This window comes from Lepisma saccharinum, chromosome 10, assembly GCF_977018435.1.
Source record: "Lepisma saccharinum chromosome 10, izLepSacc3.1, whole genome shotgun sequence".
Lineage (NCBI taxonomy): Eukaryota > Metazoa > Arthropoda > Insecta > Zygentoma > Lepismatidae > Lepisma > Lepisma saccharinum.
This window is the reverse complement of record NC_139238.1, coordinates 809,442-831,563: the sequence shown is the minus strand read 5'-3', so window position 1 is coordinate 831,563 and position 22,122 is coordinate 809,442. Positions and strand designations below refer to the sequence as shown.

General features: G+C 40.3%; 1 protein-coding gene across 1 annotated transcript in view; it reads right to left on the bottom strand.

Moving 5' to 3' along the window:
* The window catches only part of LOC145993730 (protein O-mannosyl-transferase TMTC1-like), a 647,925-nt gene that overhangs the window by 231,493 nt on the left and 394,310 nt on the right, over positions 1–22,122 (bottom strand). Inside the window, exon 7 of the mRNA XM_083129469.1 lies at positions 7,299–7,488. Coding sequence (XP_082985595.1) covers positions 7,299–7,488 — 190 coding nt within the window. The remainder of the gene's footprint in view (positions 1–7,298; positions 7,489–22,122) is intronic.

The following is a 22,122-nucleotide window of genomic DNA, read 5'->3' as shown; positions in this document are numbered from 1 at the left end:
TTCGAACAGGAATAAGTTTTAAATTTTAATAGCTTATAAATTTACACTAGCAATTTTGAGTAAAGGTTTTGCGTAACCCTAAAAGTACATTTAGAGACTGCAAGGTCAAATCTCGATATTTCAGATATATTAATAATTTTCATCACAACGTCTCGCATTTTAAAACATAGATGCCAATTTCTGTTTATTTCCTTGTAATGCTGACCTCCGTGGCGAAATGGTTAGCAAAACGCTTTACGATGCCAAGTGTCCCCAGGTTCGAATCCCCGCCCGGGCATGGGTCTACTTTCCTTTCTTCAATTTCATCATATCATCACGCATCCTCATCTTTGCGATTAGCCATATGTGACAGATAAGCGAAGTAAAATAAACTAAGTCTATTAATCAATTATTTTTTTAAACTCTTTAATTCTTCTTTAGCATGCAACGTTTTTGTTAAAAATATATTACAATTTGTAAAATGACGAAATTCTAAAGGAGAACACGCAACTTTCTTTGTAGCGCATCGGTCAGAAAGTTTCAGGAATATGGATTTTAAAAATACATTTTTTCACATGTACTTTGCCCCCTTTTAAAAGTAGCGCGTTTTCAATTATATTACTAATCATTAAAAGGATGCCTCAATACCATCTTGGAGGATGACAATTAATATTCCCCCCCTCCTAAAAGTAATAATATACTTTCGCTCTCTGAATCTCCCATATAAATGCTAGGGGCCGTCTGCTTCAGCCGAGCTCACTGCTTCTCCGGTGACGTCACGCGTTCGTGCAAGATCGGCAATCTTCGGATGGCTTTACCTAATCTCTATATTCCTTGAATGAAATGTGTCTATGTAAGTTTAAGCAGCCTCAATTATGGACAGCTAACGGACGTAAACATACGTTACAAAATATCTCATTCGATATGAGGTAAATTTTGACAAATATCACAGAAAATAATGAATGAATTGAGCACAATAAATTAAAATTATATACAATAATTAATATTTACACAGTCTTAGGCAGCGAGAAATTTCCTCGACAAGATAGCTACCTCAATCATATGCTTCGCGCTCAAATTAACGACGTATTGAGTTCCGTATTATGGCCATAATATACGCACACGAAAGCTAGCTTAAATCACGTATAAAGCCGATGAGTTTCATGTATTCTCAGTTGGATTTGAGTTTATCCGTAATCACTTAGATAGAAAAGGATTCCTACTTACAATGCATCCGGGTCCTTCAATTTGTGAATATTGAGCGAAAATAAAATTCACATATCCGCTCACACCTTCACTTGCGCTCACAAATTTCTCGTGAAACAGGTAATCTTATCCTTTGTAGGTCATAGGCATCCTTCAATTTGGATGGATCGCCTATAAATGGACCGATATCCCTTGATATCTGCAGCATCAAAACAGCTCACTTCTGCGTCTACCATATTTTCTCCTCGAACTCCTGAATCGCTCTTCCGCGACCCGTTCCTCACGTTCAGATTCCAACCTGCGATTTCCGGCAACAAGTCCAATTCCTAGTGCAGAACTGCTTTCACATCCAACGTATATGCGAGAATGATTAAAACCCATTGTTTAATCTTTGTTTTTCACAAACTCGCCAAATCACATTAAAGAAAGAAGCATTTTCTTGCTGGATCCCGTTCGGAAATCAAGATCCGTTATTACCAATGAACTGTTCAAAAGATCTGTTACTCGTATAGCGCTGCACAATGTTGCCAACAGATATAAAGATTTTGCTCTGTGAGTCCTCAAGAATATAAGCATGCGCGCATAAACAGCCGTGGATAATTTTCAATAACCATTATCAATAATATAGAGAAAAACATGAATACAGTTGAATATAATATGACTCGTATAACGATACCCGTTATACCAGGAGCTTACGAAATAAGCCGATCACCTTTCATAGCCACGCATGCCTACGTATAGGTCAAAGCTATTTGGTTTTAAGATGCAAATTATTATACAATGGTCCTTTTTACTGCTTTACTAAAACTAAGAACGTTACTAATAGTTCTGACAAGGCTGCTATTTTTATAGAAGAGGGTAGGGGAAAACGAGGGTTTCTCTTCTTAAGGGTTCTTAATATTTCATACCCTTCGAAGCTCGACTGAACTTCTCGGGATTCTTTTTTGTTATCGAAGGACGGACATCTGACTTTCCTTTGAAGTTTCACCCCCTTTCTTGCAACCCCGTGTCTTAAAAACTTCATAAGAATGAGTTCAAAGGTCAATCTCCTTAAACTAAGTGCGCGGGTTTATTTCCTAAGCAGCTTATGTCGCGCGTTCGCGAAACTTCCTTTGGAGGAAAGAGAGGAAGGGACGAGAAAATATTTTTGGCTTCGTTCTACTAATTTGTTGTGTTTCCCCTTTCTTCCGGAGCGGCCCCTTAATCCTTCTTAAGGAAAAGGAAATTTGAATAAAGGTCTTCATACAGGTTTTTCACGACACAATGGCGTCTATTTCCCCAAGGTGCTTCTGTCCGGAGGCGGTATTAACGTTAAAGTATGTGAAAGCCAATGGAAATGACGGAAAGTGACTCTTTCAAGTGCCAAGAACATGATTGGCTGCTTGAGGTTTAAGAAAAGTGAATGTTGAAGCACGCTAACATAATTTCATGAAGACACTTCTGCCTTAAAGAGGTTTAGATATCTAACTTTATCAAATGTTCTTGAGTTTTTAAGTCCGCTTTATGCTCAGAAATACTAGTCGGGACTGGAACTGCATTTTAAAGTAGGATCCGAACAAGTATGTGCCTCCACTGCGAATCGAACCTGAGACTCCCTTATTACAAGGCTACGAAGTTCACTAGGCCATATGGAGGCCCCGAGTCCTTTATATGAAAGCACACGAGACGTTAACTTATATTCATTGATATGTTTGACATCGCTTTTCTGCCACGTTTTTGGCTACTTGAGAAGATGCGGATGAGTGATGATATCGCCAGTTTTGTCGTAAGTCCATCTGTACTGGCTTTGCAGGAGAGCTGATTATAGTTTGACGTGTGTGGATTTTGAATATACTACATGATTTGCCCAAACATTTTATTAATGTTGATAATTCAAACAATTTGGCATCGAGATACGTTGCTTGGATACGCGACGCATTAAAGAACACGTCAACTCACTTCTGACGAAAAGTGGAGTTACGACAAAACTGTATTTCGCCGGCGATATGATGAAGGGACACTCACAAAAACACCCATGTCAAGGCCGGGATTCGAACTCTTGGCGTTGTAGAGTCGTTAACATCCAACCAGACGCTTTATGAATATGGCGATATTATTTGTTAGTATCTAACCCTCATATGAACATTGAGCTTATCAGTAAAATGAGTCTTGAGAATTTGCCTCCCCTCCTAAGAAACACCACTACTCGTATTTAGTTTGGGGTCCGGCATCTTTAAATTCCTTGGTCGATACGGCTCAAACTCAACTCCGACTTATCTACCTGATGTAGCAATTTTAGACCAAAAGCTTTAATTCTACAGAAATTAATGTGCTCAAATTCTAGTGAAGTACAGCCATTATGCCTCCGTTCCTCTTACACAGCGCACTACATATCGAAGTGTATATTGTGCCCAGAAATTTCTGTAAGTTTCGTTTCTAAATCTCTGAAAATGTAGTGTAGACAAAGATTTGAGAATTTCAAGTGCTTGTGTTAAAGTTGTGCGTCAGTCATCTTCAAATAACTCTTCGATTTCACTGAAATGCAATACCTTTCCACCCTGCAAAGTTATTTGGCGTTTGTAAAGTTTTCTGCTGATAAGATCTATGGCAGGTATGTTGGTCAAAACTTGTATTATGTTTCGTAAGCACCCCTTCTTAAAACATAAACACGCAGGTCTGTCACTTCAACGAGCTTCGTTTTTTAAGATTCAAAACTGTAGCTTAGAAGTAGAAAGTAAAAAGCTAACTAACTAAATCTCTAGCCTTTTCAAGCCCGAAGGTTTATGGCTGCAGCAACACAAGCCTTCCATCTGTCACTATCCTGGGCAAGATCAATACAATCTTTTCCATCCTTAACGATTTCCTTTAGGTTCATCTAAACGTTATCCCTCCATCTTCGTCTTGGTCTTCCTACAGGTCTCTTACCATCAGGTCTCCCAACAAGAATCCTGTAAACTCTTCTTTCCTCTCCCGTTCGTCCAACGTGGACTGCCCATCTAAGTCTTCTTGATTTAATTATTCTAATAATATCTGGACATGAGTACAAATTATGCAGTTCTAAGTTATGTAACCTTCTCAAGTATCTCTTCATTCTTTCACAAAACGGGCAATAGATGAACATATAGCACAGCTGAGAACATTCTAAATGTAGTGCTTTACCTTATAACACTGTGCGACAATGAAAATTGCCGCAGAACAAAAACATGTGATTCCTCTGGAGTTCAGTGCCCTGATGACGATAGTGAAAACAGTTTTTCGCTATCACCTAAACTTTTCTCTGGAAACGGAATTTTTTCAGCGCACGACTGCATCTTATTGTTGTCGCGGCGCTCATCAGCAGAGCCATCGCACAGCCTGTTACTAGGGCTCGACAGTGCATAGGGGAGGGGGTGGAGAGGGAAGGGATAGATAGCCACTTGGTTGAGGTATAGTGGAGTTGCAGTTACTTGCATCAGTCAGTTGCTAGAGGGATGACGCAGTGTCTGTTCTTGAAGTGTGTCGTGCAAATCCCCTAACGTGAAGAATACTGTTTGTGCGTGTTTCTTGTGTTGAGGGATGTCTATGAAGGGTGTTAATTCACCAAACCTTTTCTGTTATATTTGTGGTGAGTTTACGACGAAGTCGCAAATACATCCCATTTCCCCGCTCGTCAAAAAGACGTACGAGTTGTATTTTGTATCAAAGGTAGATGAGGGTAAGTTTTGGGCACCACAGAACTCTTGCTCATCTTGCTCCCACTATTTAAGAGGCTGGTTGAATGGAATATACCCATCTATGCCATTTGCCGTACTACAGTTGTGGAGGGAACCTAGAGACCACATAACACATTGCTTTTTTTTAACGAAAGTAACAGGAATCTCAAGTAAATCAAAACACACAGTTTCATATCCAAATTTGGAATCTGCAATACGCCCAGTTCCAAAACCACCAGCGGAATGGACACTGGAAGATGAAGCAGACAATGGTAGTGACCAACCAATAGGTAATAAAGATCTTGATTACACGCCATCTACATCACAGCCCCAACCATAGCCATTGTCCAAGGGTCCCGGGTTCGAATCCCGCTCGGGCTTGGTTGTTTGAATGTTCATTCATCAATTTCATTATTTCATCACTCATCCTCTTCTTCGCAAATTAGCCAAGAGGCACAAAACGCGAAGTAAAATAAACTAAATCAATCAATCAATCAATCAATCATAGCCATTGTCACAGACAGAATTGATCGATCTTGTAAGAGATCTAAAAACAGAATTACTTGGGTCTCGTCTTCAAGAAAAAAAACCTGGTACAACCAAACACTAGTATACCATTCCGTAAACGACAGCTTGCTCTTTCCACTTTTTTCTCAATGGCAGAGATTCTGGTATATTATAATGACATAAATGGTCTGCTTCCAGAATTTGGAATGATTCACAATCCGAAGGAATGGCGCCTATTCATAGATTCCTCAAAAACTAGTCTCAAAGCTGTTCTCTTGCATAACGGAAACGAGAAACCTTCGATACCAGTGGCCCATTTCTTTCAGTTAAAAGAAACCTACGAGAACATGAGACCACTTCTGAAGTATATTGGCTATTTGAACCACAAATGGAATGAATATCTGTGGTGATCTTTAAGTTCTGGGGTTTGTGCTGGGAAAGCAGACTGGTTACAAAATATTGCTGTTTCTTGTGTCGCTGGGACAGTAGGGCAAGGGGAGACCATTATGTAGTGTAACAATAGCCTTCGAGAGAAAGCTTCAATCCGGGTGATAAAAAATGTGTCGCATGAACGCCTTGTGGACAAAGACAGTGTGCTGTGACCACGCCCCATCTGAAATTGGGCTTCATGAAGAATTTTCTGAAATCAATGGACAAAGATGACAGGGATTTCAAATTTTACTGTCCAAATTTCCTGCAATTAGTACTGCAAAAATTAAAGAAGGTATTTTAATTGGGCTCAGATCCGTGACTTGATGAAAGACATAACCTTTGAAGAGTTGCTGACAGATACTGAGAAGGAAGCTTGGCTTGCCTTCAAAGATGTATGCAACAATTTCTTGGGTCACGTCAGGTCTGAGAATTACAGGGTACTGACGGAACACATGCTGGACTGTTACAAGGCTATGGGGAGCAACATGTCTTTGAAAATACATTTCCTGCATTCTCATTTGGATTTTTTCTCGCCTAATCTCGGAGATGTGAGTGACGAACATGGTGAGCGATTTCACCAAGATATCGCTGCCATGGAAAGACGATATAAGGGACGATGGTCACCAAACCTTTTGGCAGATTACTGCTGGACACTCCTACATCCATCCGCCCACAAACGGAAGGCTTCCATGCCACGTTTCTAAGTACATTTGCAGCTTTCTCGTACCTTTCTTATGTTTTCTAATACAAACAATTAATTTTGTTCCATGATCTGTATTTTATCCAGCTACAGGTTCCTCCTGTACTGTACTGGAGTAATTTCCAAGTGTCGTGAAAGTTACTACTTTGTTTTTCATGAATTACAATATATTGCTAACTATGAAATATAGGCTAAGAGGTACATGTGGCATATCTTTTCCAGAGGGCCTCCCCCATGGCGCAGTGGTAGCGTCTTTGCCTTGTAATCAAGGGGTCCCGGGTTCGATACCCGGTGGAGGCACAAGTGGTTCGGATCCCACTTTAAACTGTAGGTCCAGTCCCGATTAGCCTTACTGTGCATAAAGTGGACTTAAAACAGCAACTCAAACAAACAATATCTTTTCCAGAAAAATTGGTACGGGATGGAACACTTCTGATTTCATTTTCGTAATCAGCGTATTTGATTTAGTAAAGAACACCTTCTTTCATCTCGCGAAAAGACAAAAACTTCAAATTTGTTGCACTGAGTAATTTGGCGCATACCGGAAAAGTGTACGTTCGACCTGTACGCAAATCCAGGTCTCTAGCATGCCTTGCATTTGGTCTACCGAGCCCCGGTTACGCATGATTATTCGCCTTTGCTGTTTTATCTGTGTAAAATTTTCAACGTGAAATTATAACGTAATACGAAGCTTCACCGCTACATATTAGTAAAATAATATCCAGTATCTGAATATTACTGTGACTCCTTCCAATTTGAGCAATAAACGTAGCAAGATTATTGAAGAGCATAACAGGACTTACTTCGAAATCGGCGATGCCCTTGTACGCTAGGAGGATGAATGTGAGGAAGAAGATGCAAGTAGCCACGTTCCTCGAGTCCCCCAGGCTGGTCACCAGTGGCACGGAGCCCATCTGCCAATCATGGCTCAGAGTGGACGGGCACAGCAACAGCCAGCAGTTGAACGCTGCCAGGTAGCAGAACGTCAGGAACCTGAGAAACAAGAAAAGCATTGTTATGTACATCATTGTTGTCTTAGCCAGAAAGCGCAATTTACATTTTTCCAACCAAATTTTGCCTTCGTCACAGAAAAATTGAAATTGTGATAATATTTTTTTCGCACTTCTGCTATTACTAAACCCATTGACTCACAGGAAAGATTAATTCACAGAAATATATGGCATGTAAATTTGAATTGAACAGCAGAGGATGAAGATTATCCGTAGCAAATTGTACACATTGCGGAGAATATGCGAAATATTAAAAATTCCATGAAGTTACGTTTATACGAACTGTGATACTACGATAATTTTAAAAGTTTGATGATGACCGAAGGATAATGATAGTTCTCAAATAAAAAAGTTGCTATATTTATACCAGGCTCGCGTTTAGATCGACTCTTATACTACAATCATTTACGTCTTAGAGTTTACTTCTGATTACAGCGTGTTCCGCTAAGAGGGATCGAGAAATAAATGCTCAGCGTTCAAAAACAGAGGAAAATATTGTTATGATTTTAATTTTACAAGATACAGAAACTCTCAGAGTTTAAACAGTGATAAATATAGGGTCTGGTGAGGGGAACATACAGCTTGCAACGAACGCTAAACTAAATGCTAAGGGCTCTAAACCTGGCCCTCCTAAACTAACCTAACCTAACCACAGATGCATTACTAGACCTATTCTCTCTCCCAGGAATCTCTGGAGCAAGCGAACGAAAGAATGTCTCTGCGAAAGTAGTAACTCGAGTGCTAGAACAATGAACACGTTGGAGAGAACGGGACTGCGTGGAATGGAAAAGCGACTAGGTCACCAGGCTTTGCAGCAGCATGTACTGCTTTGCTACGTCATGCTCGGCCTTGCTCCAGACATTCCCGGGATAGACTATAAGCGGAATTGTTTTGTTAGGAGGGCCAGGTTTAGGGCTCTTACAATTTTGTTGTCGGGTTTGTTTCAAGCTACGTGTACCCTGCACCAGACCCAACTAATATAGAAAAACAATTACGTGTTTTAAATATGGCTTCTAGCCTGACGCGTAAGCAACCGAACGTCTGCCCTGTGCAGTCCAATGGCTGAAGTGACTGCTCCGGGCCATTGGAGCGACATCGTGCGTTCATCTATTAAAGCATCGGGGGAGCGCGGCGTTAATGGGGGCGTTGAAAGCGAGTGTAGCCATAAGGCTTGCGGTGCTGAAGCAAATCGTCTCTAATAAAAGCAGTTGTAGCTCGGGTTTCTGGGTAATTTGAAACTACATTTGTGTTGAATCGAAGGTCGGGTAGCATACCATCCAGGCCTCGCCGCAACAAAGCGCAATTAATTTTGTTCCACAAGCGAAAGCCTCCGCCCTGAGATCCCACATGAATATTTTGAGAGGGAGGGGGAACTTCCCCCTTCCCTCCTTCCTGCCTTCTGCCATAAACGCACCGCTCTGCCCGGATATTGCGGCCAGTAATAAGGCAATGGTAAACTCGCTCTACGGTTTCGCAACGCGTCAACTTCCGGCAGGGTTTTGCTGTTTCAGTCGAAAGCAAACTCCAGATTTGGAAACCGACCTCAATCAAAGTAACTTTCTAATGCAGTACGAGTAGATAAGCTCGAGCGAGTAAGGTGCGTGGTTTAAGCTCACTGGCTCGTATTTTTGAGGTCCAATCTGGAGATGGACGTTCGAATCATAATCCAGCGGATTCAAATCCTCGATCCGATACGGGTCTTAGATCTGGAACCTAATTCCGAATCCTGGATCCTACATCAATTTTAAATCTTGGATCCAATATTCAAATGCTAGATTCTATATCCGAACCCAGAATTTAGGATCGTATATCTGATACCCTATGACTACATCATGACTATTTGCAGTGTTCTAGAAACAGAATCGTGTCATACAGGTTGAACTCTGAAGTCATTTTCTTAAGAGTGGCCTTTTTATTAGACGTCACAAGTTTGTGAATCCCCTGTTGTCTTCGCCAGTAAATTTACATTTCTGGTCCATTATTCTGTTTCACAGGCAAGGCTTTCATGCTCTGAAACAGTAGTATAATCTGTCCCGGGTTTCTCTGGAGCAAGGCCGTGCATACCCGCCGAGAAGGGAGGGGGGATCGAGTAGGTGTAGTGAAACATTATACGCTGTAGTTTCTCCTTCCTCAACGCAAATCCCATTCCCCTACCGGGTTCATTGGGAGAGCCAAGACTTCTTGTGCAGAGACTTGTTTTCGTTCGCTTGTCCCAGAGATAACCGAGAATAATACTTTAAATATCCTCACTGGAGCCTTCCATATCGCGTAGTGGTTAGATCGTCGCCTTATAATCAAAGTCGCGGGGTCGATACCCGGTGGATGCACATAGCACAGTGATTCGGATCCCACTTTAAGTTGTAGGTCCAGTCCCGATTAGTCTATCTGTGCATAAATTGGACTTAAAACAACAATTCAAACAAACAAACAATATCCTCACTACACGTAGGACTGCTGTTACGGACGCACCAACAATTTACCTCTGTAGAGGTCTGTGAAGGCTGACAGTCGCAGATCAACACACGTTACTACTTCCGAAGGCTGATTACAATTTTTTAAAGTGTGTTTTACGTCGGGACTGAAGTGATTTATTCATTGATTTGATTTATTTTACTTCGCATTTTTGCCACTTTTGGTTAATCGTAAAGATGAGAATGAGTGATGATATTTTGTAACTGGTGAATGGACACTCACGAAAAACACTATTTGCCAGGCCTGGATTCGAACCCGGGGCCCTAGGCGTCGTAGCACGCTCTGCTAACCACTCCGCTTCGGTCGGGACTGTAATGTGGGAGGCAGTATGTGCTTCCGCCGGGTATCGAACTCACGATCCATTCATTTCAAAGTGACGACGTTGCCACTACGCCATCGGGGAGGTTAGATAAGAGTTTTATAAATAATATATTAGTGTCAATAAATGGCGGGTATATTCAGCGGTGTTCACATTATTTACGAAATTCGCTGTCGGTATACAGGAAAGATTATTGCTCCCATTATAGTCGAGAAGAGAGAACCGAGTCGAGAGATCTTCAGCTAGTGTTTGCTTGTTTAATCTAAGATGGTCCCCAGGGAACCGATGAACACAGCCAATTTTACAACACCTGCTTCATACAGTTCTCTTCCGAAGTGAAGAAGGCAATGAAAAGGGAAAAATGTTATATAGACCGCTCCAGCATTCAGTGCTGGATAAGCATTTCCTGGAGTCTCCAGCAGACCCTCACGGGACGAATGATATCACGTTCCTTCCACAGTCGATGTACAATAAAGCGATTCCATCCACTTCTTGCCTCTTTCGACGCTTCTTTCTTGCTGCCAAGGACTAGTTCCGAGGATTTCCTGCTGGAAATTTGATTCTTTTTTTCTCTTGTCCGTGTGGATTCTTCACAGCTACAGGAAAACTGAAGGAAATTTCATCGCAAAAAAGGGACGGTTGAGAAAAGGGAAGGAAGTCGGCAAATGAATGAAACAGCCTCGTTCCTATTGCTTTGGATCACGGAGGAGACAAAAACAGTTTCAAATCTCCAGTTCCCTAGCTAAGGCAACTCGTTTTCTTAGAGTTTGGACTTAAAAGCAAGAAACAGAAAATATTTAATAGTTTTCTAGTGGGATAGTAAATTTGCTGCGAATACATTTTTGCCAATTTGACAAGGAATTTCTGGTGACAAAGTAGTAGTTAAAAAATGGGTATTTAGAAAATTTAAAGTTTGTTTTTATCCCTCAAGGCAGAACGACATACGCGTGTACGTTCGCAGAATTCTGTGTTAGTGACGGTTCGACGTACACGTGTACGTTCCCTGCATGGTTGATGTCAAACTGCTGTTAGATGCCATCTATTGGCGTAGATATAAACTGTTTTTAACAGTTGACCAGAAAAGTGTTAGTCTTTACTACCATCTACAGGGAAGTAAGATAACTACTTGTAACAACGTTGCTCTCGTCAGTCAAACATCGACAATGGCTGGGTTGTCCACATTTGTAGGCGTTGCGGACGATTGATTGATTTGCTTTATTTTACTTCGCTTGATGAGGATGAGTGGTGATACGATGACACTGATGAAGAAACACGCACAAAGAACGCCCAGGCCAGAATTCAAACCCGGGTTTTGGTTTAGCCAGAAGTGACTGAAAAGCTAAGTAAAATAAACTAAATCGATCAATCTTGGCAAGTGACCTTTTATCAATTTAATTTAGTCGATACCAATCCTTGTTGTCCAAGTTAGCTAAAACTTGGAGAAATGCGACGCAAAATAATCAAAATACAAATTACATTCATTTCTCACATTTATCACAAACACATATGGGCAGCACAACACAACAAAATATCTACAGAGGATTATCTTGGTTGCAGGACCTCTTTAGTCTTCAAAGTGCAGTCTAGGGTCTACTACGTAAAATGCCGTAAGTGTCCTTTTCTTTAACACAGCCCTATGTATATATATATATATATATATATATATATATATATATATATATATACACACACACACACACACACACACGTCTTGCTGAATTTTTAATATTACTTGTCGCGTCTCGAGAGAATGCCTCCCCTTTCGCAGAGAAGATGCGAAGTTAACCATGGATGAGGCACATTTTGAATCTAAAAGATCCGTACGTCTGAAACCTTCTGCAGTTATCATTGTCGACTGTAATATTTCATCTGTCACGTCTCTTAAACAACGCTTTTGTGAATAAGAGAAGCAGAATTTGACGTGTGTCTTGCGCTCTGAAATTCTCCAATCCAATCCAATATTAAAGCGCTCGCGGGGCATAGAAAGGGGAGGAGAGGAGGGGGCCGTCCCAGGTGAGCTCTCGGAATGCTCGTTAAGGCGTTTTTAATGTATGAGAGCGGACGACTAGGCCCTCGCATCCCGCGTGACATCAGCTACAATGGTCCGGGCAGTTATTCCGGAACGTGATCTCCCCTCCCCCACCTCCGACGCTCTTGAAACGACTTCAATTTGCCTTGTGACGTCATTACGTATTAATCAGAATGTTTCTGTGAGCCGTTTTCGAACTCACCTCTGTGAGGCGGCAACGACAAACGGCAGGGGGGAAAATGGCACGTCTGTTGGAGAGGAGATGCGAAGCAATTTTTGTACGTCTCCAAAAGGGAGGAATGTAATATTCAGCTGTTTATCTGAGCAACGAGAAAGGAAAATTTACTTTCTTACTTATGACAATAACTGTATGGATGCCTTATGCTTTGTCCATTAGCCTTGAGTCACTCACTTATTGATATCAAGAGCTTTTAATGTTGCGAGAAAAATAAGCGGAAAGTCCATTTAATGCTTAATGGATATTTATCACAACCTGGAATCAATATTTCATTGATTATATGGGACCATTTTGAAGGTATTACATGAGAAAAACAGCACAAATATTGTCCCAAATGCCCAATGGTCATAATCTGATATAGGTTGTAGGGTATCTGACTAGTATGTGTTAGACCCGGGTTCGATACCCGGGTGTGTTGTCTCAGGTGGAAAATTCTCTAACGATAACTGCAAAAAGCAACTCAGGGAATCACCCAGCCTCTAATCAATGGGCAACCTGAAGAGTTTTGGTTTTTAGTTTCTATTTTGATTCCACTTTTATGCACATGTAGGCTAATTGGGACTGGAGCTACAGTTTAAAGTGGGATCCGAACCACTATGTGCCTCCACCGGTTATCGAATTCGGGACCCCTTGGTTACAAGGCGATGACGTTAACACAACACCATCGGGGAGGAACTGGTAACCCGAGTAAGTCCTAAGGTGTTAAGACGACCGAACGTGGTGATGATCACATCATCTATACTGTGGCTGAGAGAATGAATGAATGAATTGAAGTTTTTTAGGTGCATCGGCGCATATGGCCATTTCGCACTCTTCAAAATATCCGGGGAAATATCAATTTATTTAAAAACCTTGCCTGAGAGTTAATAAAGAGTGTATAAAGTCTCTTTAGAATGGCTAAAAGTGCAAGGTTGTAACGTATCCTAAATAGAGAATGTGCGGCGCCCACCCAGCTTCGAATGACATGGGTACCTGGAGGAAACCCTGGTTGGTAAAGGCGGTCAGGGGCGTGATGCAGATCACATCACCCCCACCCACGACCGGATCATGAAAGTGTGGGGCGTTACCCGCACACCCTCTATACGCCTTCATGCCGTGGTGCTAAGCATAGGGGAGCACTTTCCTTTTTTTGTGGTGCCATCCCCAACTTCTATATGCCTATAGATATTACATGAACGTAAGTATATTTACATAAATATTGATATTAGTCTGATTGGGAAGACATTGTTTTATAAAAATATTTATCTAAATAGTGAAATAAAGTGTTTTTTTAGTTTGCGTTTTTGTTATAAGTTCACATAATGCACAGATATGCTAATCGGGACTGGACCTACAGTTTAAATGAAATTTAAACCACCATATGTCTCCACCAGTTACCTTGAGCTCCTTGCTGACAAGGCGACAATTGAGAAAGCTAAGTTACTTTATTATTGTATTTTTCTGTCGTTTTTTTTTTGTATTTGGTTATTTGACTTCATGGTCTGTATAATAAATACGAAATAAGGATGAATAGTGATTAGGTAAAGAAACGAAGACACACACGCACTGGCATTTCTAACCCAATCCTTCGTTGGTTATATCTTTGGTCCAACAATGAACGCGTTCGACCAGCAAGGCAGCAACTCGTGTTACATGGACACCTCCTTCAGCCCATCAGATATTCGCGTCGGCAGTTGTCGATACGGACAAACTGATGGACGCAACGGGAGACCTCTCTTTCCCCGATTAGAACGGTTGAACAAAAAAAATTCATCAACAAAAAGGAATTGCTTCTGCGAGTTCTTTGATGCTTTCCGGCAGCCGTGACAGACCGGGGGTCTTCCCTTGCGCGGTGACAGGCGGCGTGACATTGACGCCCTTTGAGTCCTCCTGCGAACCGATTCTTTGTTCCTGTCGTTTTGCGACAACCCGAAAAAAAATCGATTCCTGCATCGCGTGACAAATAACATGGAGGTAACGGTCTCTTTGTGCCTCGTTATCTGTGAAAATCGTAAGGCCTGCCTTCAAAGCGATCCGCTTGGAGCGAACGCCCAGCGGGGAGTCTTCGACAAGAATGGACACACAAAAAAAGAAGAAATTCAATATTTCGGATCAAATGCTTCGGGGTGCACAATGTGGTTGAAGGCTCTCAAAGGGTTGATGGGGAAAAGGTTGCTTTGCAAAATTCCAATGCCTACTCCAAGGGGCGGATCAAACTGAACTTTGCCAATGCGCGTAGCTCGCCTCCGCACTTCAATCATGCATTTACCTTTATTCCCAGGAACGCCCTCGGGCAATGTTCAAACCGTAGTGCACGTTTTGTATTAAGTGATGCTTACCTTCAATCAAGTGTTTCCGGGTTAGCAGCCGGATTAAGTGGGAGGTTAGAGAACATACGTTGCTCTCGTGATCAGGGAATGATGGTCTGTATCCTGCCTAGTAACTCGAGAATACTTGTTTGAATCACGCCGCTAGCAATACCAAATTCCAAAGACTTACCTTTCTGTACATACATGCATTACTGGCATTTTATGAACACTACATGTCATAGTATCTGCGATATTTCAAGTTGATTTTGCAAGTCAGTTAAACCCATTCGTAGAGGTTTCTATTTTGGTTATGTTAAGCCTCTTTTATACCTATTGGTTATTCCATTTATTATTTATAATATATCCTTGAAGGGACGATCCTATTCCATTCAGCAGATGTATGAATATCCGGTACAACTTTTTACCACTTTTTTTTAAACATTTCATGCAGTTAGTGTACTGGGATACATAATTACAGTATTATATGTTGTTATTAAATGTTACATACCACCTTGAAGAGAAAGGTTTAAAAGTTTGGAGGTAAATTATAATCATACATTTTATGCTGTCTGATGTTTCACATAAAGCTATTTTTTTAAAAATTTTGAAAATAGAATATTAAAAAATGTTATTGTATTTTACATTCAATTTTTTTTATCTAATTTAGATTTTACTTGGATTATTCTCTTGGAATACAAGCTATATGAACTTTATTTCTGTTATTAACAATGAAAATAACAAGCTTTCTGCTCTTTTGTAACTTGAAATGAAAGATGTCAATTTCCCGGGGGCTCGATGGATTGTTTCGACCCTCATTTCTCGTGAAAAAATTCCCTCTTTCTTAATTTCATAAAAAATGAAATCCGCAACGACCGAACTCCAACATTAACCATTATTTTTGTAACTAAATCCATGGAAATAAACAGTTTGGGATATAATTAGGTTTTATTGAATGATTAAAATAATGGAAAAAAATTCAAATCTTAATATTATTTGTGTGAAATTATACATTTTGCGAAAAATTAAAATTATCATGTTAATAATTAAGAGTAGATTTATCTTAGTTGCGCTATTACAAATATTTTAATAATGCATAATGTATTTATTGTTCCCAAAACAAATGCAAAATTTAATTAGGCTGAGTTTGTTTGGAAGGGGAAGGATAAATTGGCCTACGAAGAAAAGGAAAATTTATTTTCTCTTCCAAGAGCTTGAATCTAATATGTGAAAGAAGAATTTCCAAATTTCTCTCCAATTTTGTCGGAAATATTTTTTCCCTTTTCACCTAAACTGTTTAACTGAATTACTCTGCGCCGAAAGAAATTTCCCATCATGTGACAGCACTTCCAAACTTCAACACCTTACCCACCCTTGAACCTCCATGTTTAACCTTGAGCTGAAAAATGTATCTATTATTTTCACCGTGCGAACTGTACACGAGGGGTAATTATGCGCAGGGTCTTTAATTGGTTTGGAAGTTAAGGCTGTACAAGTTCAATCAAGACGTAATGAAGAACCACCCTTCACGCGTGGGGAAATGTAATGAGGGTGTTTCTTCATCCCAAGAACTCGCAATGAAAATGTTGTGTTTAATGTGCTCTGTATTTCTCCCCGGGAATATCGATCAGGCGCGCCGTTTGAGGGAGCCTTTTCTATGCACAACTTCGTCCACGTCATCAGCTAAAGCCCTGTGCTTCCCCCAGAGAGGAAATTTTATAAACACTCTCAACTGCATTAAAATAGAGTCATGGTATTATAGAAAAGAACAAACAATTAGGTGGTGTACGCGGATGATGCTTAAAAGGGCAGAAAGAGAATATTATCTGATAAGACTGCCTTTACCTTTAAGCGAGCAAAAAATAGTCGACTGCCTGGTTGCAATGGTTTGGATATTCGTCACTGTAATGGTTAATCGTATTCTTTGTCGACAAGTGCTCATGAGTTCGATCCTCTGTACAGTGTGTTTCAAAATCATTTCAAATTGTTCTATATTTGGAGTTTACAACGTCAAAGTTGTGATATAAGTGCCTTACATTAACTTCTCTAGTTACACGAACAATATAAAGGTGTTAGAGAAATACGTGTCATTAGTCTAGGAGCTAGCTAGCTCTAGTTTGACTTGTACTTTTAATAGGTGCTCCTAATATGCAGAAAAAAATTGTCATATGACTTGATATTTTATAGCTTAGCCACCATACTGGATTCAAAATGGCAGAACTCATATTTTTAAATTACTTGTTTCTCAGCTATTTCTCAACAGATTTAAATTTTTCTTTTTTTATTTGAATGGCCTAAGTAAGGCCTTCAATTGTAATTATCATCATGTTTTCGTTAAAATCAACGATACTATTAGAAATTTAAAAATAAAAATTTCGTAGAAAATCTACAGTAGTAAGAACATTTTTGCTTTATGGGAAAAATTTACCTGTTATGCCAGGCTATCTGGCTTCCTAGATAAGATAAATAATTCCTGTCCGATTTTAGGCTGGAGGTAGGCCATTTATGGCGCAGGGTGCCCCGAAAGTAGCACGTTCTGATTCGGATCTCGCCGAAGCGAAATGGAATTATATTGCATAACAGGACTTAGGAAGAGTCCCTTCAGTGACATATAAAAGCTTTTCTTTAGCTGTTTGACGAATAAATTGTTAATATAATACACTGTTTTGTTCGTGTTTTGCTGACGCATCTCGTGTGTGTGTGTGTGTGTCACACACTAGAGATAAAACCCCAAATAATAATAATAATACTAGTATAAATAATAATATTAAAATTAAAATAGTGTGTGATAATTTAAACAATCAGAAGCCGAAAAATCTCAGTTACTGTAAACTGCGTTGAAGTTGAAGTCAGCAGAATTTTTTGTCGAGAGAAAAATTAATATTTTCCGACGTACAAGAGTCTTGAAGAAGTGGGGATTCCCGGGAAACACCAAGGACAAAAAACAAGGTACAAAAACAAGGCTTCTGGAAGGAGCGAAGTTACACCGTGGCAAGCTCAGAAGCTCTTGAGTCTCAGGGCGCGGTACCTGATGCTTCTTATCGAGTGTGTGTGGAGACTAGAGAGGTTAATTTCACGGTGAGGGGCCACATTCCGAGAGTTCCTTTTGCTCCTGCAGTGTGCGTGTGTGTGCGTGTTTACAGAATTTGATCTCCGAATTCAACACTGAAGATGGAAACAAGCAACTGCGCCTTGGGCGAATTTTCCTCTCGGAAGGAATGTTGTTCTTTTTTTCCGCCTTTGCCGGCGAAGACAAGCTGTGATGCTTACATAAGGGAGTTAAGACATGGCAAGGAAACGATACAACATGTCTCCCATCTTCACCTGTGTGTCATGTTTACAAGAGATATGGGTCATCGAATAACGTAATTATAACTAATTTAATATTTTCAGGGAATGTTTCACATGTATATCGCCGTGTGTAAGGGGTTACCCTTCAACGTAGTGTTACAACAAAATGTCAAAGCTCACTACCACGTAGTGTTCCCTGGATTGCATTTTTCAGACTAGCGAGGCTCTAGCGTCTGGACTCAACGGCCAGTATAGTTCTCTGTTGGGTTGTGTATGTATTTTACTGTGTTTTGTTCTTGTGTGTGCTGACTGCCTCTCACAGCCTCAGCTTTTAAATAGGTAAGGAGATTTTAATCCTCCGACATAAAGGGTGGGCCAAAAAAGGTAACCGAACACATAATAACGTTTCTACATTTCGGTTACCTTTTTTAGCCCACCCTGTAGTTATGTTGTATTTGTTATATTATAGTGGTGGTAAGGGGTTGCTGAATCTCGTATAATGTGAAGAGTGAAAGTAACTTAAGTGCTAACGCATCAAAATTTCACATTCAATCAATCAATCGCCTGCTTATCATTTATATCATTCGTCCTGATTAAGTTATAGAGGACGATCTCCGTGGTGGAGTGATTAGCGCAGCGCGTCACTATGCCGCAGTTGGGGTGGGGTGATCCTCGATGGCGTAGTGGTAACATTGTCGCCTTGTGGTCCCGGGTTCTATACCCGATGAAGGCACAGGCATATTTTATCGGAAACCTCTGTAAACTGTAGGTTCAGTTTCGATTATCCTTTCTGTGCATAAAGTGAATTTCAAACAACAATTACATTCAACGACGCCAGGGGGATTAAGTTCGAATCCCAGCCTGAGCATAGGTGTTCTTTGTGATTGCAACTTTTCGACGAAAAAGCGTTGGGATCCAACTGGTGACTGCCAGTGGCAATTGTTCCCTCAGTTTGACAGCCATCATCCTCATCAATGTCATCATGTCATTAGACAAAAGTGCCAGAAAAGCGACGCTAACAAAAATCAAATAAAGAAAAAGGGGATGAAATACGGATAAGTACAAAAATGGAGGGGGCAAGGACAGTTTACTTTCTTTTGGTAGACAAGGCTTTCCATGAAGGGACCATAATCCGGGGCAAATGTACCATAACCCCCCACCTTTCCCTAATAACCGCCACTGTTAGCTTGTTAAAAATATAGAAAAGAACTTGCGAATGATTGTTGGGATTAGATCAAGGAGGGTCAAGGTGTATGAGAGGGAATTCCTTCTTTTGCATTCCCCCTGTAGATACTTGTGGGAAAAATATAACTAGCGACTAAAAAGAGATTTCATCTATGTCTTTTTCTTTACCGGAAATAAACCTTTATTCTATTGTCTTCTATTCTATTCATACCGGTACAGTATAAGTAGGGACATTGAATTTTTGCGATGCGCGAAATCCCGAAATGTGAAAAAAAGATGCAATTTTGGACATTCTGCACGTAACTACACACCCAATGATGAAATATGCATGAGTTTCATTCGCGAAGTAGTACGAAATGTATGCTTTTCCAGGAAATGAACGCTTTTCAGCGAATTAACCTTGAAATATCATCAAATTAAGCAGAAAACACGCAAGAACCGGAAATCGAGGTTGTGCGCGCAAGCTGTCGATTTGTAACGAAACGTTTGCCTAAAGTTTCCTAGCACTTGCAGCTGAAGAACGTTTTATCTTCGATCACATCAGGAAGACGCTGCAAATTTGGATTTCCCATGCACATAATCTCAGTTCAAAAACTTTGCTCCCTGTCAAGCTGCATTCCTTTCTGCTCCCAAATGTCTTCTCAACTTCCAGTTTCATTGAACTTGCTAGCAGTAGCAGCGATAAGATTAGTCTGTTCCCGCTCATCAAGGGAAACAATGGTGTCATTTGTGTTCAGTCATGAATGCATTTTGTTTATCATCATGTGATTTTCAACATGTGTTTGTGTATGTGCAGTAGTGATTATTTTATTTGTTGGACAGTAAGGATATCCTTTAAATACATACAATGAATAAAGCACATGAGATATGCAATTTAGAAATGAAGTGATTTTGTGTTGATGTTTTCTTTTTGGTTGGACAGCTAAGTACTTGTGTATGTGTACAGTATATAAAAATGAAGTAGTTTATCAATTTATAGCTCTTTTGTATGTTGTTTCCTCTCATAATTAAAAAGTGTGTGCCAATTTTTTTTTCCACCGCTGGTATACTGTATACCGCTGATCTAACATTTTATTTACCGCTCTCCTAAGTTTTTATTTACCATAAATTTGTCTCCCTAAGTATAAGCATACAAGTAACAGGCAAAAATTTAGAGAAAGTTAATTAAATATATTGGTGGTGTACGACGACGTCAGCATTTTCTATTACTTCTTGCGTTTTCAGTTGTGAAGCAGGAACCTTCTGAACACGCTGGGGTCATTTGTTATGCCACTGTTCGTTCAGAATTTAAGCACGGCAATTTTCAACCACGGTCCGCTTGCATTATCCACCCGGGGAAGAGTAAAATGAAACATTGATTAATATTTAAAATGTAATTAACGAGAATAATTGGCAGCCTTGAACAAATGCGCATTACAAGAGCGGTTGAGAGAGGGGAGTTTGGTTCTGCCATGCAACGTATGAATCCATGGAAGAAAATATCGATCTCATTGAAAATTCCTTTGTCACCGATTGTCTACGTGGCTATCGCCTATTTCAGCTTAAAGTTCAAAATATTGTGCAGAAACGGAGCAGATTTCATTTTAACGTTTGTTTTATTACTGCGGAAACATCGCACGTATTGCAACATTTTTACATGAAACACAACTGTACACATTGCATTCTTTCATGTATAAGGAATTGAAATTTCATTCTTGCCATCTTGGTACTAAAGTTTATGTCAACGTAGGATCCGAGCACTTCGAGTTATGTCGGTCGCGGGGTTTCTTGAGTCAGTTGTCAACATGGTGCCAATCAGAGTTCCTTCCTGCCAAGGTCGTTCCTGCCTGTAATTGTTGCCACCTATGAATCGGATCTTAGCCCGCGTCATCAGGCTCTTCAGCCTGAGTGGCAACAGACATGTTGCACCGGAAAATTACGATGAAACTTGTAAAACAACCACAGATTTTTATTCGGTGGTGGTCCCTCTGATAAAACATCCAATATTCTCAAAATTCTTCGAACGGACTGTGTAAAGCATTGCAATACTCCAAAAACTAAACTTGCTCTGCAACACAAGAAAAAATGCCTCATCAAGCAATCAATGTGCCTTTGTTAAGTTGTTAAGTTCAGTATGGCACAATATTTTCAATAGGCTAATGCTGATAGAATAAATCAATAAAGTTTGTTAAATGACGACCCCTTACCACAAGAATATAATTATTCTTTAGTTGCCTAAATATATGTGCAACCACACATGTATGTCTTTCCAGTGACTCATTGCAAGAGTTGGTTATTGTCCTTGACTTAATAAAATAAACTTATTGAGCGAGGCAGATTCATAATAATAATTACCCGTAGCTCGACAGCCCTTGAAGGGCCTTGGCCTATCTCCCGACTTCCAGTCTCCCTTTCACAATACTACCTAGAGGTGTGGAGATATTCAACCGGTAATGTGGTGGCGTGGGGTCAGCACGACGAACCCACCCCTTTGCAGGTATAAGAGATTTTTATGACCGGGTTACGCTACGTCACTCGTAGCTCCCAATTTCCTCACGATGTGGCTTGCTACCCAGGGACTGAACCCAGGCGGACTCGAACCCATGCCGTCCTGCAGTCGGAGCCCAAAGTACAGCGCCTCTGACCGTGCGGTCACGGAGGAGGACCAGGGCCTAAACTATAAACTTCAAAAAATTCAGAATTGTTGTATACGTTTCATATTTAACCTAAACAGAAAGGAACATGTATCCCCCTATTTAAAGAAACTTTCTTGGCTAAACATTAACAATAGAAGAAAATACTTAACACTCACCTTGATG